Raw genomic sequence first — 18,784 nt, 5'->3', positions numbered from 1 at the left:
TACCCAGCAAGGCACTGGCCTGATTTTGGCATAGCAGGAAGGCTGCAGCCTGCCCACAGGCATCACCTTGCTGAAAACATCTGCCAAACCCAATGGAAAGGAACTGGAAAGCGAGGGATGCTTTGGTGCCTAGGTTTGTCGATGCAGAGGTTGTAAAGGCTCAGCTATGGGAAGAGTTGCAGTACACCCCTGGAAGAAAGGCAGCTCCACCGCAAACAAGTTCTCTCAACTCATTTTGTTGAGCAAGGACTCAAAGAACAGATCTCAGATGTATTCCAGAGCTGCAATTCAACCCGACTGGACAGCATCCAAGGCACGGCCTGGATTGAAACAGGCTGATAGCAGCCCATGGCAGGTGCAATTACCTCTGCTGGACAGATGGATCTCACTCACTTGCGTGCTCCCCTCCCATTCAATTCAATTGTCACTTCCAACTACTGTTCTTTCTTCTGTAGGAGCTGTGGCCACACTCAGAATACAGCTATTCCTTTTGCAGTTATCTTGCAGTACTTCAAGCAGCACACAAGCAAGATAGAGAAGCCAGATATCACACAACCAGCAAAGAGCAGAAGATGAACCAGGAAATAATAAGAAATCCCACCAAGGGAAAAATAACTGGGGAAAATGCGGGTGGCCCAAAGGAAGAGGAATTCTATTTCTTGCTTCTTGAAGAGCATGACCAGAGGGAAAGGATGGAAAAATTGGCTAAATTGTTCATCAAAGCTCCCGATGAGAATGCAAGATGAGCCAAAACCTTTGCTATGTAAATTCACAGGAAGAAGAAAAGGAATGTTTTTCCACTTCGCTTTATTTCAATGCTTTTACTTGTATAAAATGCACTTAAAACACTTTACATTAAATTTAGCAAATGCTTCGCTTCTGAAAACACCGTGAAGTATTTGTGGGTGGGTGCACAAACACGTATCTCTCCCCACAGCCTTCTAGCCCTTGGAAGCTGACCAACACGTGGTGGGGGCACAGTTCCTGTCTGATCCGATGCAGGGCATTCCTGCACATGTTCCTCCCAGCATCCAGCCTGCTGACTCAGCTCCTCAAGCTCCAACAGCGATTGCTTTGCAGGTACCTCCCTCTGCTGCAGTTTGAAGCCACGCAAGGAAAGCAGTCCTCCAACTGAGTGCACTCGAGGAAACGTCACTCCTGGTGTCCAAAGTGTCTCACTATCTTTTCACTCTCCTTTTTCAGTTCCTCTATGTGAGCATCCAGGCATTCCAGTATGTGCTGGGATCTCAGTTCTTCCTCTTCCAGGTATCGGGCAGCTACTGAGCCAACTGAAGATGTGGGCAGGGGGCACTGAAGAGAGAAGGGGACAGTGGGTATTTTGTTATTTCAGCTTTCAATCAGAAACACTGCCAACCAGCAGGTCACCTAACTAAATACCCCACTAACTAAACAGCCCCCTCTAAGGGGCTGCATCATTTCTGCGTAAGCACTCAGGATTCAGACTGGTATCATTGCTAACACTTCTATCTCAACTGCTCCCCACACCGAGGCACTGGGAGCTGGAGTGGAACAGAAACAGCCCTTCCATCTGTTGCTCTTCATTGAGGGGGAACCCTGACCACAGGAGCGTTGTTAGGAATTGGCTGCTTACCTTCAGAAACCGGACTTTCCTGCTACTCATATCCACTCACGCATGAGTTCTGAGCTTACACAGAAATAACGCCGTAAACTAAGCTTAAATAAAGGTTTGAAGAGAAGCTTCCTGCATCGGGGCAGGCAGGTGCTTTCCATTACAGAAAACTTGCCTCAGTGTCCCAGCAAGACAGTGTAACTGGTTACCCCTCAGCCCTGCAGACTCGTGGCTTTCTGACCTTCTGTCAACAAGCAGGAACAAAGAGAAACAGAAAAAAAGGCTGCAAATAGCAAGCCAACCTCCCCTGCCCCACTACTGCCCAATACAGAGCATCCTCTCTTGGGGTTAAGGGAACTGATTTAAAGACACAGGTGCCTGACCACGAGCAGGGAGTCCCAGTTATCACCAGCAGAAGCACTTGTGTTCCCTCAGAGACTTCCTTGCTCCCTCTCAGACCATTCTGAGCAAAGTGCAGCACGTTTCCTTCTAAGTATCAGCCCCCAGGGCTCCTCGAGGGCTGAAGTGGAGCTGCTCATACTTCAGTGCTTATCCTGCAATCTGAAGAGTTTCCATTCAGAATTTACAATTCTCTCAGCTCCTAACATTCATTTTCTGGGCATACCCACAAGCAATTTCAGCCTTGAAGCAATTAAGACCTATTTTTGGTCTCAACAAGACCTACAGACTTGACAAACCTCCTCTTACCCTCAGAGACTCTACCCTGGGCTCCCCATCAATTAAAACTAGCTGTTGGCACAGCTTATGGTACGCAACCGGGGGGAAGAAACCTCTACAGGCTGCCAGTGACCACATATCTGGAGCAAGGCCCAGTACTTCCCATACTACAGCCCTGCTTTGATGAACTCCAGCATACAATCAGTCTTGGTGTCCCTCTGCTATCTCTCCTGCCCACCCCCACCTCTTCCCTGTTCCAGTCAGTCTGCAGGCCAGTAATCACAGCAGGCACTCACTTACATGGTCTTAAATACCTCAGGCAAGAAGTGATTGAGCCCAGGTTTCCTGTATGGTGGGCAAATGCTTCAGCAGCTGAGCTGCATTAAGAGGACGGAGAAGGTGCAAACACTGCTTCCTATTAGAAAGATCACTGACTGGGAAAATAACACCCTCTGCTTGTGCAATGAAGCACTTCTTCCAGGCTCTCTTATCAGCTAACATAAATGTTGCAAAGTGCAACGTGCTGACTACTGCAGTCCCATTCAGAGGGGTCAAATTCACTGTAATGTGGTCCCAACCCAAAAGCTCAGGCAGAATTCCCAAGCAACAAAGCAGGCTGTGGTGCACGCTGACGTACAGCACTAATACAGGGAGAACCAGGAGCTTCTGGGACTTGCTCAGTGATTGTAACAAACAAAACCTTTCCCCAGAGAGTTCTGCCCAATGATTACACGACTCCCCTTGTCCAAGTCATAACCACCTAGCAGTGTTTTCTCTTCACTCTTTTAGGTTTGACTTATGCTTGCAGAACCACACGCCACACAGATCACAGATTCAAAGATCCTTTTGACACATGAGAACTCAGTCCCATCGCCAGTAGCTGAATGGCAAAATGCCTCTATACAACTGCTTACCAAAGGTACAGATTCTTGTTTGTGATTTGACTGCCTGGATGCTGCATCTGGAAAACCTTTGCCGTCATCCAGCACAAGGAGCAAAGAATCTGTTCCCTGCAAGGCATCTGCAGCAAGGGTGGGTGACTCCACACAGCTCTTCCTGCTAGTCTGGGTGGGTAGCACAGCAGCCTCGGGGATCACAGCCACAGGGATTTCAGCAGGCAAAGGCTGGGTCTTCCATCTCTGATGATGCTGAGTAGTCTTGTCAGGCTTGTGATGTATTTTCTCTGTCTGCTCATCCTGTTTATGCTGTGATTCCTGAGTTGGCCTGCAAGACAGGTGTGAAAACTTACCTGTTTGACAGTTTGCCTCTTAAGAGCTGCAATTCAGCAAGAACTTGCACAGAAGTAACACTTAACACGCAGTTTACTAATAGGCAGTTTAGGTTGTTAGGGCTGTCTCTCATTTCCATAGAACCCCCTGATGCACACCCAGTCAGCAGGGAATTCCCTCTCTCTCCTGATACTGTAGACACCAAAAACTACCAGATGCACACATCCTAGAAAGGAGGAGAGCACAGCCAACTGTGCCAAACCTAATCCTTGCACTGAAAGCAGCACATACTGCTTCTCTATCTAGAACAGAAGCACTCAAATACTAGCTGGCTTTGCAGAATGCAAATCAGCTGGGACTAAAAGCTACTGCCCTACTTCAAGCATAATGTCAGATTCCAAAACAGTCCTTTTTGTTCTCCCCTATATACACTACGTGCTGGAGAAAGATGCTGTTCATAAAGCACATCATTAAAATCCCACCCATCTCCATTCCTTCTGTTCTCCTTCATGGTAAGGAAACACCATCCTTGGGTTATGCAACTCTCACCTGTGCTGCACATCCCTGGGCTCAGGCTCTTCGCTTTGCAACTGCTGAGCAGTGCCCTCAGGCTGACTCTGGGTCGTGAGCTCCAGTTTCTCTCTGGCCTCTGATAGATCCTTCTTCAGCTGCTGGTTCTCCGATTTTAATTTGTTTAATTCAACAACATAATCTTCACCGAGTGCTCTCAGGGTAGCATCTTTTCCCTAACAGAGAAGGGCTGATGTTGAACGTAGATTTTGCAAGATACCATTGACAAATCCAGAGCAAAGTCTGGCAAGTCATTCCTTAAAACATATTCTACAATCCCATTTTTGACTGGCAAAATTTTCACAGCTTTCATATGAGCAAATCAATTATAAACGCCTTATTGTGCCTGCACTGAGACAATATGTTCATCTGCCTAGGAAAGGAAATCTCTATCGTTGTTGGCTGATGCTTTTAAAAACAGTCATGAAAATATGGACCAAGAGTTGCTCAGATGTAGAACTCACTCATTATCCAAGGCCAGAGGCAGATACACGGCCTTGAGCACTCTTTGAGCTGTATTTCCAGGGTTCTCTCAGTTTGTTATAATGGAACCTGTCAGCCTAGGCTGGGAACACTTGGGTGACACCCCAACAAACTGCCTCAGCCTGAGCAGAAATGCAGACAGCAGAACAGCAAGCTGTACCAGGTACTTCCCGGAGGTGTGGGGGAACACATACCCCAGTGCCTTAGCTGCTGCTGAGAAGTAACCATTCTCACTGTGAACAGCTTGCTCCTCCCCATCTTCTCCTTCCTGGGCCAGATGGGTATCATTGCCATACTTCTATCCCTTTAACGAAAGGCCACCCAGCAAGAGAGCAAGGGACACTCTCATCCCAGAAAGTGCAAGGATTTGAGTGGTTACAGCTTGCAGCTCAGAAGGACATCAGAGATTCGGAATTGGATTTTTGAGGTAGATGGGCACAAAACAGAAGTGCAGTGAGAGGTCTGGGCCGAGAGAAAGACTGCTCCCAGGTTGGGGAACCACAATGCCAGGCTTTTTCCAGCCCCATTCCCCCACATGTACCTCCAGCACACCCAGCTCCACCTTTTCCAGCATCTCCAAGAGGTGACGGTTTTCCAGCTTCAAGGTCTCCAGCTGAACTAGAATCATCTGAGGAGACACAGAGGCAAACAACAGCTCAGAAAAGGAACACCATGTGCACATGCCATTTCCCACCCTCAATTCGAGTAAAAAGCACGCTTTCAGCCATTATTCCTGCACCAGCACAGGGAACACCATGCAAGTAACCGTGCACACTCATTCATTTAGCTTCCAAAGATGTCAGCATCCAGACCTATTTAATGTGAGCAATCCCAAAGAGCTCAGTGGGACTGCCTGCCACAGGTTTGAAAAGCAGGAAGACAGATCCACCATGAGTCAGAAGGTTTCACCAGAAGGCTCTCAACGTCTTTGTTTAAAGGCTGCAGACAGAAAGGAACTATGAGCACAGCAGGGCGGTATGCCAAGCCCTCAGATCCCTTGAGGAGACAGCACACGAGCCTTTGGCTGCTTTTACCCTGTGCTCCACTGCTTTCCTCTCTGCTCTTTCAATCTCCATCCTCAGCCGCTGTTCTAGGTCTGACGTGGAGCCGCCTGCAGAGGCAATGGTGATGTCCCTCTGGTGTAACTCCTGGGTCAGCCTCAAGATCTCCTTTCTCATCCCTTCCAGCTCACCTCTGTGAATTTGTTCAGCCTGAGAGAGCTGCTCTTTCAGCTGGAGGAAGATTTAAAGGATGTTTCAGCAAAACAGGGAAAGCATCGGACGCGGTCACATGAAATCTAAGCAGCGGAAAGCAAAAAGCTCTATGCAAAAACCCCTTTGCACATGCACGTCCTTCCTAACTGCAAACCACCTCATCCCAATCCCTTTCCACGCCACAAACAAGGCTGCACACTGTGGAGGACTGAGCAGCCCCCCAGTCAATGAAAGCACAGTGCCCTGAGCCAACCATTCCGCAACCAAAGGCACAGTACCTTCCCTGGGGACGTGCAGTAACACTTTCATAACACAGATGAGCAGTCTGCCTCGCTGCCTTCCTAGGGCAGAGATGGTATCTTTAAATAGCCTTAGCTTGACCTTTCTTATTTGAATTTGTCCAAATGCTTTTGATTCAATAGTAGCTTGTAGCAACTAAAGCTGCCCTTGGCAAACGTCCACAAGCTAGCTATGCACAGGGTAAAAATACACCTCTTTGTTTTCCTAACTCCATTTGATGACCACTAGTCCCCGTATTATGAGAGAATAATCATTCTCTATTTATGTTCCACATGATAGGCATGGCTTTATTTTTAGTACATTCAATCTCATTTCTCTCTTTTCCAGTTTGGTAAGTCCTATTCCATTGGGCTCCTTGTATAAGAACCACAGCTATCCTTCTGGTCATCTTTGTCCATACCTTATCTTGTTTTATTAAATCCCTTTTGAGATACCAGACCCAAATTGCATCCACCACTTTGGTAGGGAAGCCAAATGTTTATTCAGTGCTGTAACGGAGTGACAACACGGTGCAATTTCTTCCCTAATATTCTCAACCAGAAACACGGAGCACCCAAACCTCCAGGATTTTGCTGAGAACTACAACTATTTCAGAAAACTGAAGCAGATGATCTCTGCAGAGATCCATGTAAATACCACGTGGTGATCTGTGCCCACGTCACCTCAGTGCCTCCCAGGCAGATAGAACAGAATAACCATAACAAATCTCTCTGCTCCTCACAGCTTGTAGAAGCTGAATCAGTTGGGTGAATAGTCCAAAGTGCAGCCAAGCACACATCTCAGGCAGGATCCGTACCTCTGCACATTCAGAATAAGGGATGAAAAACTTTCACAAAACCAAGGGTTTGCTCAAGTCCCAACTGCTCAAGTCACACACAGACTAGAAGATAATTTGAAGCCATAGCTCAAGTGAGATGGGATGTGTTACAGCAGAACATCACTCCTTCCCTGCTCCTCTTCTAGTCTGGAGCCTATAGAAGGCTTAAGCTCAGTATTCTGGGCCTGACCTTCTTTGCACAGTTGCCCCTCCAGCATCGGTTTGAAAGCATCCAGCTTACACAAAGCAAGCTGCACAGCCATGCACGGATGCTTGTGAAACCTCTCTGTCTCCCCTTGGCCAGATCTGTTCCCTACCCTTCCCATGTCCCTGCTTCCACATCATCCCTGGCCTTGGCTCCCATCCATGCTTTGCTAGCAGAGCGCTGCAGCCTCTATGAGACACGCGATGCTCACAGGGAATTGCTGACTCCACCAGTGCCTTTCCCACTCTCCAGGAACAAAGTGATATTACCTTTTTAATCTCCACCTTTGACTCGGCACGGTGTTCTTCCATTGACTGCAGCTCTTTGATACTCTCAGCCAGCTCTTCACTCAGCTGTACACACCTTGCATTTGAAGACACCAGGCTGGGTGCCAAATGTGAAACTACAGGTTAGAATACCCCAAGAAGGAGAACGTGGTCGGGAGAAACTTTGATCTCCCAAGCAGTCTCTCATGTCATAACTGAAACTGGACTCTAACCCAGACATTCCCTAGCAATCTTTTGGGCTTGCGTACCAAAATCCTTTTAAAAGGGTTGCGGGTGCTGATTTAATAGATACGGTGGTTTCTCATATGTTTCTTTGTCATAATGAGATTACCAGCTTCCCAGGCAAACATCTGTCCGAAAACCACCAACTCAAAGAGGAAAACTCGCTCCTGATTCTTATTTCATGGGTTTAGATCAGGTTCTTACAAGCTGCCTGACAAAGAATCCATAACCTATTACAAATGAAGGTGCTAAGCCTAAGCAAGCCAAAACCCTGAAAACACCCACAGCGTGCAGTGAAAAGCAGCCAGCCAATTAGCAAAACGGTCTCACTATTAAGCTCCAAAATGAATAGCATTTGATTTCTTTCGCCCTTTGATATTTTAAATAAGCCTACAAAAAAAAAAAAATTAAAAAAAAAAAAATCAGAGAGACTGCTGAGCCTGATGAATACAAAACATTGGGCATTACATTGTTATCCAAGTTTCATTGCAGAGCTGGGGAAGCGGGCAGACTGCTACCTGTCCTCCAGGTGAGTCACCTCCGCCTGCAAGTGCTGCTCCTTCTCCTGGGCAACATCCAGCTGCAGGAGTATATGCTCCAGCCCTGGAGAAGACAACTGCTTCTCCTGCAAGCGTTCCTCCAAGGCCCTAAGCAGATAAAGGAAATCCAAACTCAGTAAAAAACCTGATTCCATTTCCATTGAATTAACTGAAAAGTCCACAAAACCCCAATGCTCGGGAACAGCAGCACGCACTCCGAGTACACAACGGATGCCAGCCCACTGTTTTGATATTGGTCTCCCTGCAGCAGACAGTTTTGCTGCCGTTAGCAGCCATCCAGCAAACTCTTGCAAGAAATGATGCAGCTGTTAGGGAGCACAGAGCACCACGTGTTGACATGGCCACCGGATCCCTCTGCGCTCTGCACACTGCAGAAGGTGAAAGCAAGGTGATTTTCTCACCTATGAGGTCACCTCCCCCAGGAATGTTTCATCATTCATTCAGTGAGAACTTTCACAGACATTCCTAAGCTCGGTGTCAAGTCCTGGAAGTGCCCCAGCACTCAGCTGAAATGGCCAAAAGGACAGCACACAACAAAACAGAAACCATGCTCAATATCGCCCCAGGAACCCCGTGGGGTGGAAGGCTGATTCCTTCCACACACTTCACTGAGGGTCAGTAGATTTCAAGAGCAATGCAATTTGCCTAATGCTGCGAGGAAGCACTGCACTCGTGGAGAGCATCAGTGCACTACCCTGCACATCAAGCAATACAGATCCAACTGCATGACAACCTTCCTTCTGTCCTCAGTGGGAGAACCTGGCATACACATCTGGACACGAGAACAAAAGCACGGATGCTACCTGATGAGGATCTCCTTTGTGTGAAGAGTTTCAGTCACCCTGGCCAGCTCTTTCTGCAATTGCTCCTGGTGCAGCTTGGAGCTGTCAATGAAATCCTCCTGAGATTGCAAGGTGGCTCTGAGCTCCATCTTCTCATCCTGTAACACCTGCACGGGAGGAAGAAACGGCTGCTGCAAGGTGGACTACATCGGTTTGCTGTTATGAGAGGTTGAACAGATTTTTAAGGAACCCTTGCAAACACTGCAGAGCACCATGTGGCTACAAAGGCAGCTATGAGGTGAATCAGGAACTTTACAAAGGCTCTGGAAGGCTTACAAAGACTCACTGCTCTACATTCAGCTTCCCAACAATTCCTCCACTGACCTCAAGCATTTTCTTGGATTGCCTCAGCTCTTCTGCAACTCTCTGCTGGTCTTCCAGAATCATGCGATTGTTTTCAGTCAGATCATCCACCCTCATGTTAAGCCTCTCCACCTCCAGCTCGTTGGCACAGATAGTGTCGTTGGCTCTCTCCAGCTTGCTGGTTAAGTGCTGGATTTCTGATCGACTCGCCAGCTCCACCGACTCCAGAATCTGCTTCCGACTGGCAAGCTGAGTCTGCTAACAGCAAGTGGTTTGTGTTTGCTTCTATTTCATATTTGTACACTGATATTGAAGCGGAATTATAGGTATTACAGCACATCAAAACTCTGTTCAGAAATGCTGTCTATTTCCTGGGGCAACAAGTCACACTTTCACAGGAAGACTGACTGTCTGCCCTCCAGGGAATTAGGGAAGGACTGCTCCAGGGCTATGAGGCAGGGAAAGCTTCTGAAGGCAGATAGAACAAAAAACCCAAGGGGCCCCTCTGATTCCAAACGGGGTTCAAAGAGGGTCTCTGAAGAGAGGATCACAAATCACCCAAGCTGGCCAACCATGAGCTAAGGACAAACTGTCTGGCATTTTCTGCCCATTAACCTAAGGCTGTACCAACACGGAAGGTCTGCAAATATCATAGAATGGCCTGGGTTGAAAAGGACAATGCTCATCCAGTTCCAACCCTCTGCTATGTGCAGGGTTGCCAACCAGCAGACCAGGCTGCCCAGAGCCACATCCAGCCTGGCCTTGAATGCCTGCAGGGATGGGGCATCCACAGCCTCCTTGGGCAACCTGTTCAGTGCCTCACCACCCTCTGTGTAGAAAACTTCCTCCTAATATCCAACCTAAACCTCCCCTGTCTCGGTTTAAAACCATTCCCCCTTGTCATATCACTATCCACCCGTCCCCCTCCTGTTTATACGCTCTCTTCAAGTACTGGAAGGCCACAGTGAGGTCTCCCTGGAGACCACGCACAAGCTAGACATGACCCAATCATTACCTCCACACCGGGTCAGAAAGCCGTTCCTGGTGCACAGGGAGGAAAAAAGCCCCTCCAAGCAGATGAAACCCAGAACTGAGTGCAACCACCAATTATGCTTTGCTTTATGCAGTAAAATACGTCCTTCTGACAGCTTGCTCCAGTGCTCACTTTGAATGTTTCATTGTTTTAATGGCAGACAAAATAAAATCACAGTTATAAGGAATGCCTGACTAGCAAACAATGCACGCAGTATCATTTACAAGCACAATGCTTTATTTCATGGCATTTCTTTCCACGTAGCTAACTGTGGAAATGTAATAAGCCAGATCTCACGTTAGCTTCTAAGAATTATTCCCTTCACCTCTTCCCTTTTTGTACAGTACCTTATAATTTCTAAAGGCTGAAACAAAATATTGGAGCGGTCCTTTCCTCCCCATTCCTAAGAGCAGCGAATCCTGCCGGCTTCAGAATCGCCCCTTGTCTGACACACAATGCCTCACAGCTGAGCAGACTGCAGGAGCGCTGCCTTTGGAAGGCTGTGGTATAATTTGGATTACAGCCTTTTCATTATTTGAATAGTCATGGCAGAAAACGTAATCAAGAAGGGGCAAGAGTTCAGCATACAGCCTCCCGTGGCCCAATGAGCCACTGTGGCACGCTACCTGAGCATTTATTTCTGCATTAAGGACACACTTCAGCAAACCCTCCTTTCCAGGCACAGGACACACAGGGCAGCATGGAAATCAAAGTCACCCCGTGGACTTGGAGGGCTGCGTGTATTGTGTGGGGGTGCTCAGCCCTGCGTGGGACTGCCATAGGCTGCACTGATGGGTGTGAGGAAAGCCAGCTGAAAGATGGGAACTGCTCTGTGGTCACACATCTCAGCTTGACCTCATGCCTGAAAGCAGCCAAGCATACAAAACGCACTGAAACACCCCAGAGAAGAATGGAGTGTTTTCACACTGGGCTTTCCAAAGAAACGGAGGGCTCAGGCAGTCTGCTCACAGGAACTGTATACCTAACTTACCTACACTGCTAAAGGAAAAACCACCCCAAATCTCTGCTCTTCTGCTAAACAGTCACTTCCTCTGTGCTCCACGATAGCAGCCTGTGCTCCAAGGACACATCTGTTCTCAGACAATTGAGCTATCAACGACACAAAGGCAGCAGAGCAGCAAGACCTTCTGCTCAGTGACTCTCTCTGCATCGTAGATCTGCTGGTGTCAGCCTCTCACAAAGCCCCTGTCAGAGCCAGCCTCAGCCCTGCCATCACACACGTCCTCCTCACAGGAGCTCCCACTCAAGAACAGCTCAGGAGCTCATTAAGTGTGAAGACCCCAGCAAGAGCTTCTTATCAGTGCCTGCTGTGATTGTGGCAGTGTGATGGCACAGCTGTGCTCCAGGTCAGTTCACCTGGCTCTGCTGCAGCACCACTAACTCACCCGATGACCAGCTTTTCAGGGACAGCAGCCCCACTATTCCTTGCCTCTAGGAGACGAAAAAGAAAGGGAAGGAACAGGTTTGAAAAATGCTGTTGCTTCTGCACGTTGTGGAAGCATCTGTCATTGGGGAAGACTGTTTTTCGACCCCGTGCTCTGAGCTGGTATGTGTTCAGCTACTGGCAGGTAAACAGCTTCAAACTGAACGAGCTGATGGAGCAGCTGCTTTCAACCATCATATGCTGTGGTCTCTGGCTCTCAGGGAAAGCTTCATCCTGTGGTCTTCTCTGCTAATTGGAGTGGGGGACTGAGAGCAGCGAGAGGTTTACCTAACTTCTGTTGACAGACTCCGGATCTTTTTTCCACACAGCACTTAGACACGTAAAGCTTATTCCATTGGGACGTTAAAAGTCATTTGAATGGCAACCTAAACTGGATTCAAGCCTGAGAGATTTCATTAGTCTCTTCCCCCCCTCTCTGCCCTCCCACCTGCTGCACAAACAGAACAGAAACTTTCAGCACATATTAACCGTACCTGAATGAGCTCAGACTGCTCAGCCAAAGCCTTCCTCTGTGCTTCCAGCGATGCCACCTGCTGCTGGTAGAGCAAACGCTGCTTCTCCCAGTCAAGTGATTTCTGACGGAACTCCTGCAAGGACAGCAGGGGTGGCTCAGAGCAGCACATCCACGCAGCTCACAAGATTGCCCCCTCCCAGCTCAAACCCGTGTCTGCTTTCCCTCCCCACCACATCCTCACACACCTCCCCCCGCAGCAGGGAAACCATTAACCAGCCATCTGATGCACCAGCTCAGCAGCACAAAACCCCTCTCACACTGTGCTTGCTGTGTTTGCCTCCCTCCCAGCCTAAAGTATCAGCATCAATTATTGCCATTTACAAACGTTAAGTGCTAAAAGGCTCACAGCTCGTCGCGTGGATTTGCTGTCAGAGGTTTAGCAAACACCAACTGACTTCAGCTTGCAGAACGGGCCGTCACTGGAATCACTGGCAACCACCTACAGCAGAACTCTAATGCTATCCTCTGCTCCAGCAACTGGATACTACATCTTCGCCATGCCTAGAGGGTACACTGGAGAATGGTTGGGCCCAGTAGAGCAGGGAGATTAAAGGACGAGGCATGGCTGAGAAGTTTCATTTGTAGCTCCTCCTCCCTCCAAGAAGTGAGATGACAACCTCACCACACGGGAATTCATCCCACTCACACAGTTAATTACTCTTCCAGCACTTTCTTCCTTTTGCTCAACTGAAGAACAAGAACTGCAAAATAGTTTACCCTGTGTACTTAGAGGCCTCAGTGCAGGAAACAGTCTTTATTACACAAGCAATCGAGAAGAGCTTCACCAAGAGGGCAGATGGAGAGCACCTCTGAGCCAGGATTCACAACACTTCCTAGTTGTGAAGCCCAAAAGTCAATTCATACATACGAACCAACGAGCAGCTGCTCCCCCATCTCCTACCTCCAGCTTCCTGCTCAGTCGGCTCATTTCACACTGGTCATCCCCTTGCCTCTTGGTGGCCTCTTCTCTAGCTTCTCTCAGCTGTTTCTTCTGCAGCTTCTCGTAGCTTCTCCTCAGCCTAGCCAACTGCAAGAATTCAGCAAAAGGGGCAACTTTGTTCAAGGCCAGCGGGCAGGAATTAAATAGCACATTGAAAGAAGGCAAACAAAATAGCTTCACGCAAACAATTCCCCCAATCAAGGCCACACAGCTTGCACATGAAGATTTCTATTTGTATAATGAGCCTATTATACTGATAGAATCACAAAATACGCTGAGATGTATAAGAGGAGCAGGATGCCACGCTTAAGTCGTGACATCAGCAGCTCTAATTAGACCTCTGTCTTATCGCAATGAGAGCATGACTGAAATATTGATAAGATGGAGGTCTGCATGTAGCTGTTAACGTGGCACCTCCTCTCTCTGCACGTGGCTCCAAGACTGTAGCAGCAGCAGAACCTGAGGTCCATCTCCTGGTGCCAACCACAGGGGCAGTTCTACATTCTTTGAGGTTAAAGCGAGGCTCAGGTGAGAACTGGAACTCTCCCACTCAGCAGGAGAAGGAAGATTTGAGAATTGCCATTATACATAATATCAACACTATTTCATCTGTCATCCTCTGCTTAGATACACGACGTGTTTCACAATAACTGGGAAATGCCAGCAGAAAATAACACTCCTACGCCCGCTGCTAGAATGCTAAGCTCTTATCAGAAGCACAAATTAGGAAAAAAACTACCAACATTTAAATGACCCTCTGTGCAAACCATCACTTGCAACTTCCACAGGTTTCTCCATCTGATAAGCTCCCCAGCTCAACTGTTTGAACAAGTTAAGTTCCCAAATGGTCACTATGATCCTCAGAAGACATCCGTACCAATTTGGGAACCGATGGAGAACTGACATCTGAATCAAGACCCCATGATTCAGATCCATGCAGTGGTCAGAAAGGGTTCTCCATGGTCCTGAGTCAGCAAGGTGTTTAAGCACATTCATTGGGAATGGACAGAACACGTTTTGCCAAATGAGTCAGGAGATTACAAGTCCTGGTTTATTCTTTCAGCAACCTCAGTGAGCTGGACACTGTACCTGTAATTTTACTGATAACGGTGGTAAACTGAGATAGAAACAATTTCCCCGAACAGTACTAACAATAGACTAAGGAATGCTGCAGCTTAATGCCATCTACACGAATGCCTCATGGGTAAAACAGCAGTGCGTTGCAATGGGAACCACAGGACACGCACTTCATTCTAGCCATTGCAATTTGGGCTGATCTGGCCAAAGCACCTTAGCCTTGCTCTGCAGCCTATCCACTATTTCAGTGGGAACACCTCCTGTTAATCACACCGAGCAATAAGGTGTTGTAAATGAGGACAGATGCCTTCTGTCACCAAAGCTGAGGCTACCAAATTAATTCAAGTTATGGCTTACAGTGAGCATCAACCAAGCTGAACTCTCCAGGGAGGAAAGGTCAGTGCTCCGCTGGCTGCTCATGCCATTTAACTCACTGCTTCTGACAAGCAAGTGGAGACAGGCAGAGAGAAGGCACCAACACAGAATGCTGCTGTGCTACCTGCGTGTACCACCTGGAGGTGAACAGAGCTTGTTGAGATGGAAGCTCTGAAATCACTTCTTTCAAATTACTCTCCAAGCATTCTGAGGTTGTTCGGTTTTTTTAAGCACGTTAAGACCGGTGTGCTTTGAGAGAACACAGGGCCCATCAAATAAAATCAGACTCAGTGGAAGCAAAATGATGCTGAGGCTGCGGACTGATCTGATCTCAGTTTCTCCATACAATCAAGGCCGGTTCCACCACCACCCATTTTAATTTAAGGAAGTGCTGAAGGAGCAAACTGCTGCTGCCTGTACCCATAGCAACCTCCAGAGAAGCACTGTGGTGACTACGATTGGCAAACACAGGAAGTTTTTGCACTAAACCTCTGCAGATGTCTAAAGCAAGAAAACTGCAACTTAGAACATATTCTTATTCCTGCCGATTTCTTCGTCACCACGTTCCCCTGACGTGCCAAAAAGAGGCACATCAAAGCACATCACTTCGTGCTCAGGGCTCTCTTCTGTAAGAGCACAAACACCAAACGACTGGGAAGCTTTAAAACCACGACACTTATGCCAAGCATTTCACCTACCTGATCACGTATCAACCAGGAACTAAAAACCAACCTTCCCTTTTGGAAACTTACCTCCTCTTGAAACTTCTTCAGCTGCTGCTCGTATTCCCTGACCAAGTCCTGTTTGGCTGCTTCCATGTCTTCCAGCTGCTGCCGCAGCTTGCCAACCTGAACCAAGGATTAAAAAGGAGATGAATGAAATAGAGACAGACCTCCCTGTCAGCAAATAGAGGCGTTAGTCTTCATCTCCTAAGTATACACGGTAGTGGAAGTGGTAAAGAAATTTAAGAGATCCCAGTTTTCCAAGCTGGGGTCAGTCCTTTTGAAACAAATGAAGCTTATGCCCATGTCTCTGGTTGCCTGGGACGAGAACTGTCTCAGTTCTGGCCTCGTGTTTTCAACCGGTGTCTGCCTTCCACTTGCTGAGACGAAGCTGATGCTTTTGCCTTGCATCAAAAGGTTGCTTTTCTTTGTCATTTTCATCAAAGTGTTGATTATAAACATCCATTACGATTTCAAACTGTCTACCAAGAGAGGAGATGGCCGTGTCATTCCCTTACCACAGTTAGATGAAGCAGAGATTCCAAATAACGTATGCACAAAGAAAGAACCGGTGCTATGAAACTCTTGGGAAAGACCTCCCTTCTCTTGATCCAAATCCTCCCATTCCCCTTCTTTTTTCCCCTCACCCTTTTCCCTTTTCCCATCCACGACCCAGAGCAGTCACCCTTCTAACTGCAGGTCCAGAACACAGTGAGCCAATAAACAGGCAGCACAGTCAAATTAGAAGAAATCGTTAGCAAAAATTCACATGAATAAACCGAGAGTATGAATCTACTGCAGCACTCCTTTTAACCATAATGCACAATTTTGAAATCAGTGCTCACTTTTGGTGGCAAAACATACCATGGGAGGCTCTTGCCTTACTTAGCACAGCTGTTTGCTGATGTTAACTCTTCACTTTGGCTTGACATTTAAGCTAACATAAAGAGAAGAGCATTTATCACACAGAGGGTGGTGGGTGGAACAGGTTGCCCAAGGAGGCTGTGGATGCCCCATCCCTGGAGCCATTCAAGGCCAGGATGGATGTGGCTCTGGGCAGCCTGGTCTGCTGGTTGGCGACCCTGCACATAGCAGGGGGTTGGAACTCAATGATCACTGTGGTCCTTTTCAACCCAGGCCATTCTATGATTCTATGATTGTATGAAACAGCAAAAAACACCCAACTGAAATCAGATGAAACAAACAGGAATGCAGATCCACACAAAGTCAGCAAACTCTGAAGTTCAAGTTCAGCCTTTATGTACCTCTTTATGCTTTTCCTCCAGCGCAGCCCTGGCAGAGGACAGTTCCTGCTCTCGAACACCCAAGCAGGCCTCCAGCGCCTGGGTCTGTCCCTCCCATTCCGCCTTCTTGTGAGCCACCATGATGTCGATCTGCTTCATCAGCTCCTGCAGCTCAGCTTCACAGGATGTCAGGAACCCACTGCTGGAAGGGATCAAGCTTCAGGTCACAAAGAGGAGCACAGAGGTCCCGCATCCCCACACCAGTGATACCGGTGATCGGTGTGGAACATCACGGGGCAGAGACCTAACCTTGGCAGTGACCAACGGGGCATGCTTTGGAAACCCCAGTCAGTACAAATGGCCCCCACACTTTCACACGTAGCGTGTTTTGTCTTCTAATGTCACAGCAAGCCCCCACGACCACTGGTCCCTCCGTCTTGGTACAACACATTACCTAAGTAAACCACAACACGTTCTGCCCACATTTTGCATTTCCCCCAATTGCTCTCCAGGCACGGGCAGTTTATACCCACTCTCAGTCACCAGAGAAACCTCCCAGCTCCCGAAAACTAAAGTGTATCACAAATGCAGACAAACCCCTAAGTGGAGGGGGTTCGGTGACAACATGATAATGAAGAATAAAACATCCCCGATCCACTGGGGAGCGCGCGCTCCCTGGCTATGCTGCAGCTTCTAATTTGGTGCAGTAATTATTGAAGCCAATTCAACCAGCTCCTGTAAAACTTCACAAGTGCTAAGCTACGGGCAATATTAAGGCTTGCAAGATGCAGCCCTGGAGGGCTGTGAACTCCATGATCATCTTCACCCCTTTAATTTGACTGTCAAATGGAAGGCTCTGAAAAGGAATGGAAATCAATAGGTTAAGGGATTGGAATTTCTCTGCTCCCCCAGAGCACACACAGACTTCACAAGCTGACAGCTTTTCTATAGGGAAAGAAGCAGCTCTCAGGGCAGTCAAAATCAGTTTAATTGGAAGTTCACCCTGGCCTGCGAGTTAACCAAAAATTAGCAGCTATTATGCACAGCAAGAACATTTCCTTCTCAGCATCTGCTGATGCACAGCCGTGTCTAGACCGCATTTATGCAGTTAGCTGTAGAAGATACGGCACTGAGTTCTTCGTTCTCAAAGATGGTGATGCAAATGGTGTCAGTGCCTTTGGTTCTGTGTTTGTTTGATAGATAAAGCGTTGTTATTCCATTACCGGCACTGCAGCCCCTCTCTGGGATCTCCAAGCCCGGAGGCCTTCACCTAAGGGTCCTTTGGGGATGAATGGGTGTGTGCAGCTCCAGCACAAGCAGGCAGTAATCGGGTGCTCTCAATACAAACATATGCCTCATGAACCTCACCGGGCTCTTAAGAAAAGTACTTATTCACGCTTCTACTTAGCGTCATTCCTGATGCTACAAGGCAAGAGGGGGCTTTTTAAAGGGGGAAAAAAGGGGGGGGGAAGAAGGGGGCAATGTCTTTAGGGAGGCAAAATACAGACGTGTTACCACTACAAGCTGAAGGGCAGTGAGGGATCGCTGCGAAGGGCTGAAGCAGCCACGTTGCTGTGGGCCACTGTGTGCTGCATCCGTCTGCCCGCAGGTGCTGGAGGGACACCAAGGGCTCCGTCGGCACCGTGAAAGCTTGGTGGAAGAGTGGCTCAGGTAGAGCGTTAAGAGGGAAGCCCCACGTGAGACTGTTGCAAAGGACGGACGCACAGTCGTGCATACATACCTCCCCTGGCCATTCCTCTGCATTCCTTCCAGCAGAGCCTCCATCACCCAGCGCCGGTGGGGTCAGCAGCGGGGAAAGCGCGCAAAGCAGCGGTCACCCGCACGGCCACCGCATCCACGGGCAGCGGGAGGGGACGGGTGGGGGAAACACACCGCGCCACGGGAAGCGGGCGGCAGGGCGGGCAGAGTCGCTGAGTGAAAGGGCAGGGAAATGCTTTGTTGCTACAGAACAAGGAGGCCCCGCGCAGCGGGCGGACCGCGCCGGGAGCACCGAACGCACCGCGCCCACCCGCCCGTCCTCACAGCGCTGCCGGCCGCGGTGCGGAGGGCGCGGCGGCGGCGGGTGATGACGGTGGCGGCGGGCGCCGGAACA

General features: G+C 48.5%; 1 protein-coding gene and 1 non-coding gene across 4 annotated transcripts; both read right to left on the bottom strand.

The window, feature by feature from the left end:
* Positions 1 to 790: 790 nt before the first annotated feature.
* On the bottom strand, positions 791 to 18,752 carry CEP63 (centrosomal protein 63). Of its 3 annotated transcripts, none has more exons than NM_001398456.1 (14): positions 18,413 to 18,752; positions 16,693 to 16,873; positions 15,458 to 15,553; positions 13,215 to 13,340; positions 12,273 to 12,386; positions 9,323 to 9,556; positions 8,960 to 9,105; positions 8,115 to 8,243; positions 7,357 to 7,471; positions 5,586 to 5,783; positions 5,093 to 5,179; positions 4,048 to 4,244; positions 3,184 to 3,493; positions 791 to 1,311 (listed from the first exon to the last, which is right to left on the bottom strand). In NM_001398456.1, the coding sequence occupies exons 1-14, from the start codon at positions 18,454 to 18,456 to the stop codon at positions 1,153 to 1,155; spliced, it is 2,136 nt and encodes a 711-aa protein (NP_001385385.1). In that variant the 5' UTR covers positions 18,457 to 18,752; the 3' UTR covers positions 791 to 1,152. The 3 variants fall into 3 exon arrangements, with proteins under 3 accessions (NP_001385385.1, NP_001385386.1, NP_001385387.1); NM_001398457.1 differs by having other exon boundaries at positions 16,693 to 16,870; NM_001398458.1 differs by lacking the exon at positions 9,323 to 9,556 and having other exon boundaries at positions 16,693 to 16,870.
* On the bottom strand, positions 18,690 to 18,754 carry MIR7475 (microRNA 7475). The gene has a single exon (NR_161938.1). It is a non-coding gene; the product is annotated as a microRNA 7475 (primary transcript).
* Between the last annotated feature and the right edge of the window lie 30 nt (positions 18,755 to 18,784).

The sequence above is a fragment of the Gallus gallus genome, chromosome 9, assembly GCF_016699485.2.
Source record: "Gallus gallus isolate bGalGal1 chromosome 9, bGalGal1.mat.broiler.GRCg7b, whole genome shotgun sequence".
Lineage (NCBI taxonomy): Eukaryota > Metazoa > Chordata > Aves > Galliformes > Phasianidae > Gallus > Gallus gallus.
The sequence above is the reverse complement of the archived record's forward strand: the minus strand, read 5'-3'. Positions and strand labels throughout refer to the sequence as shown.

What these genes read in the sequence shown, in the direction of transcription:
- CEP63 (NM_001398456.1), bottom strand. Translation starts at nt 18,456, where the DNA reads ATGGAGGCTCTGCTGGAAGGAATGCAGAGGAATGGCCAGGGGAG. An exon ending in GTGACTCACCTGGAGGACAG is followed by an intron (nt 7,472 to 8,114) that starts GTAGCAGTCTGC and finishes TTTGGCACCCAG; the next exon opens with CCTGGTGTCTTCAAATGCAA. An exon ending in AACAAGAATCTGTACCTTTG is followed by an intron (nt 1,312 to 3,183) that starts GTAAGCAGTTGT and finishes TTCTCTCTTCAG; the next exon opens with TGCCCCCTGCCCACATCTTC.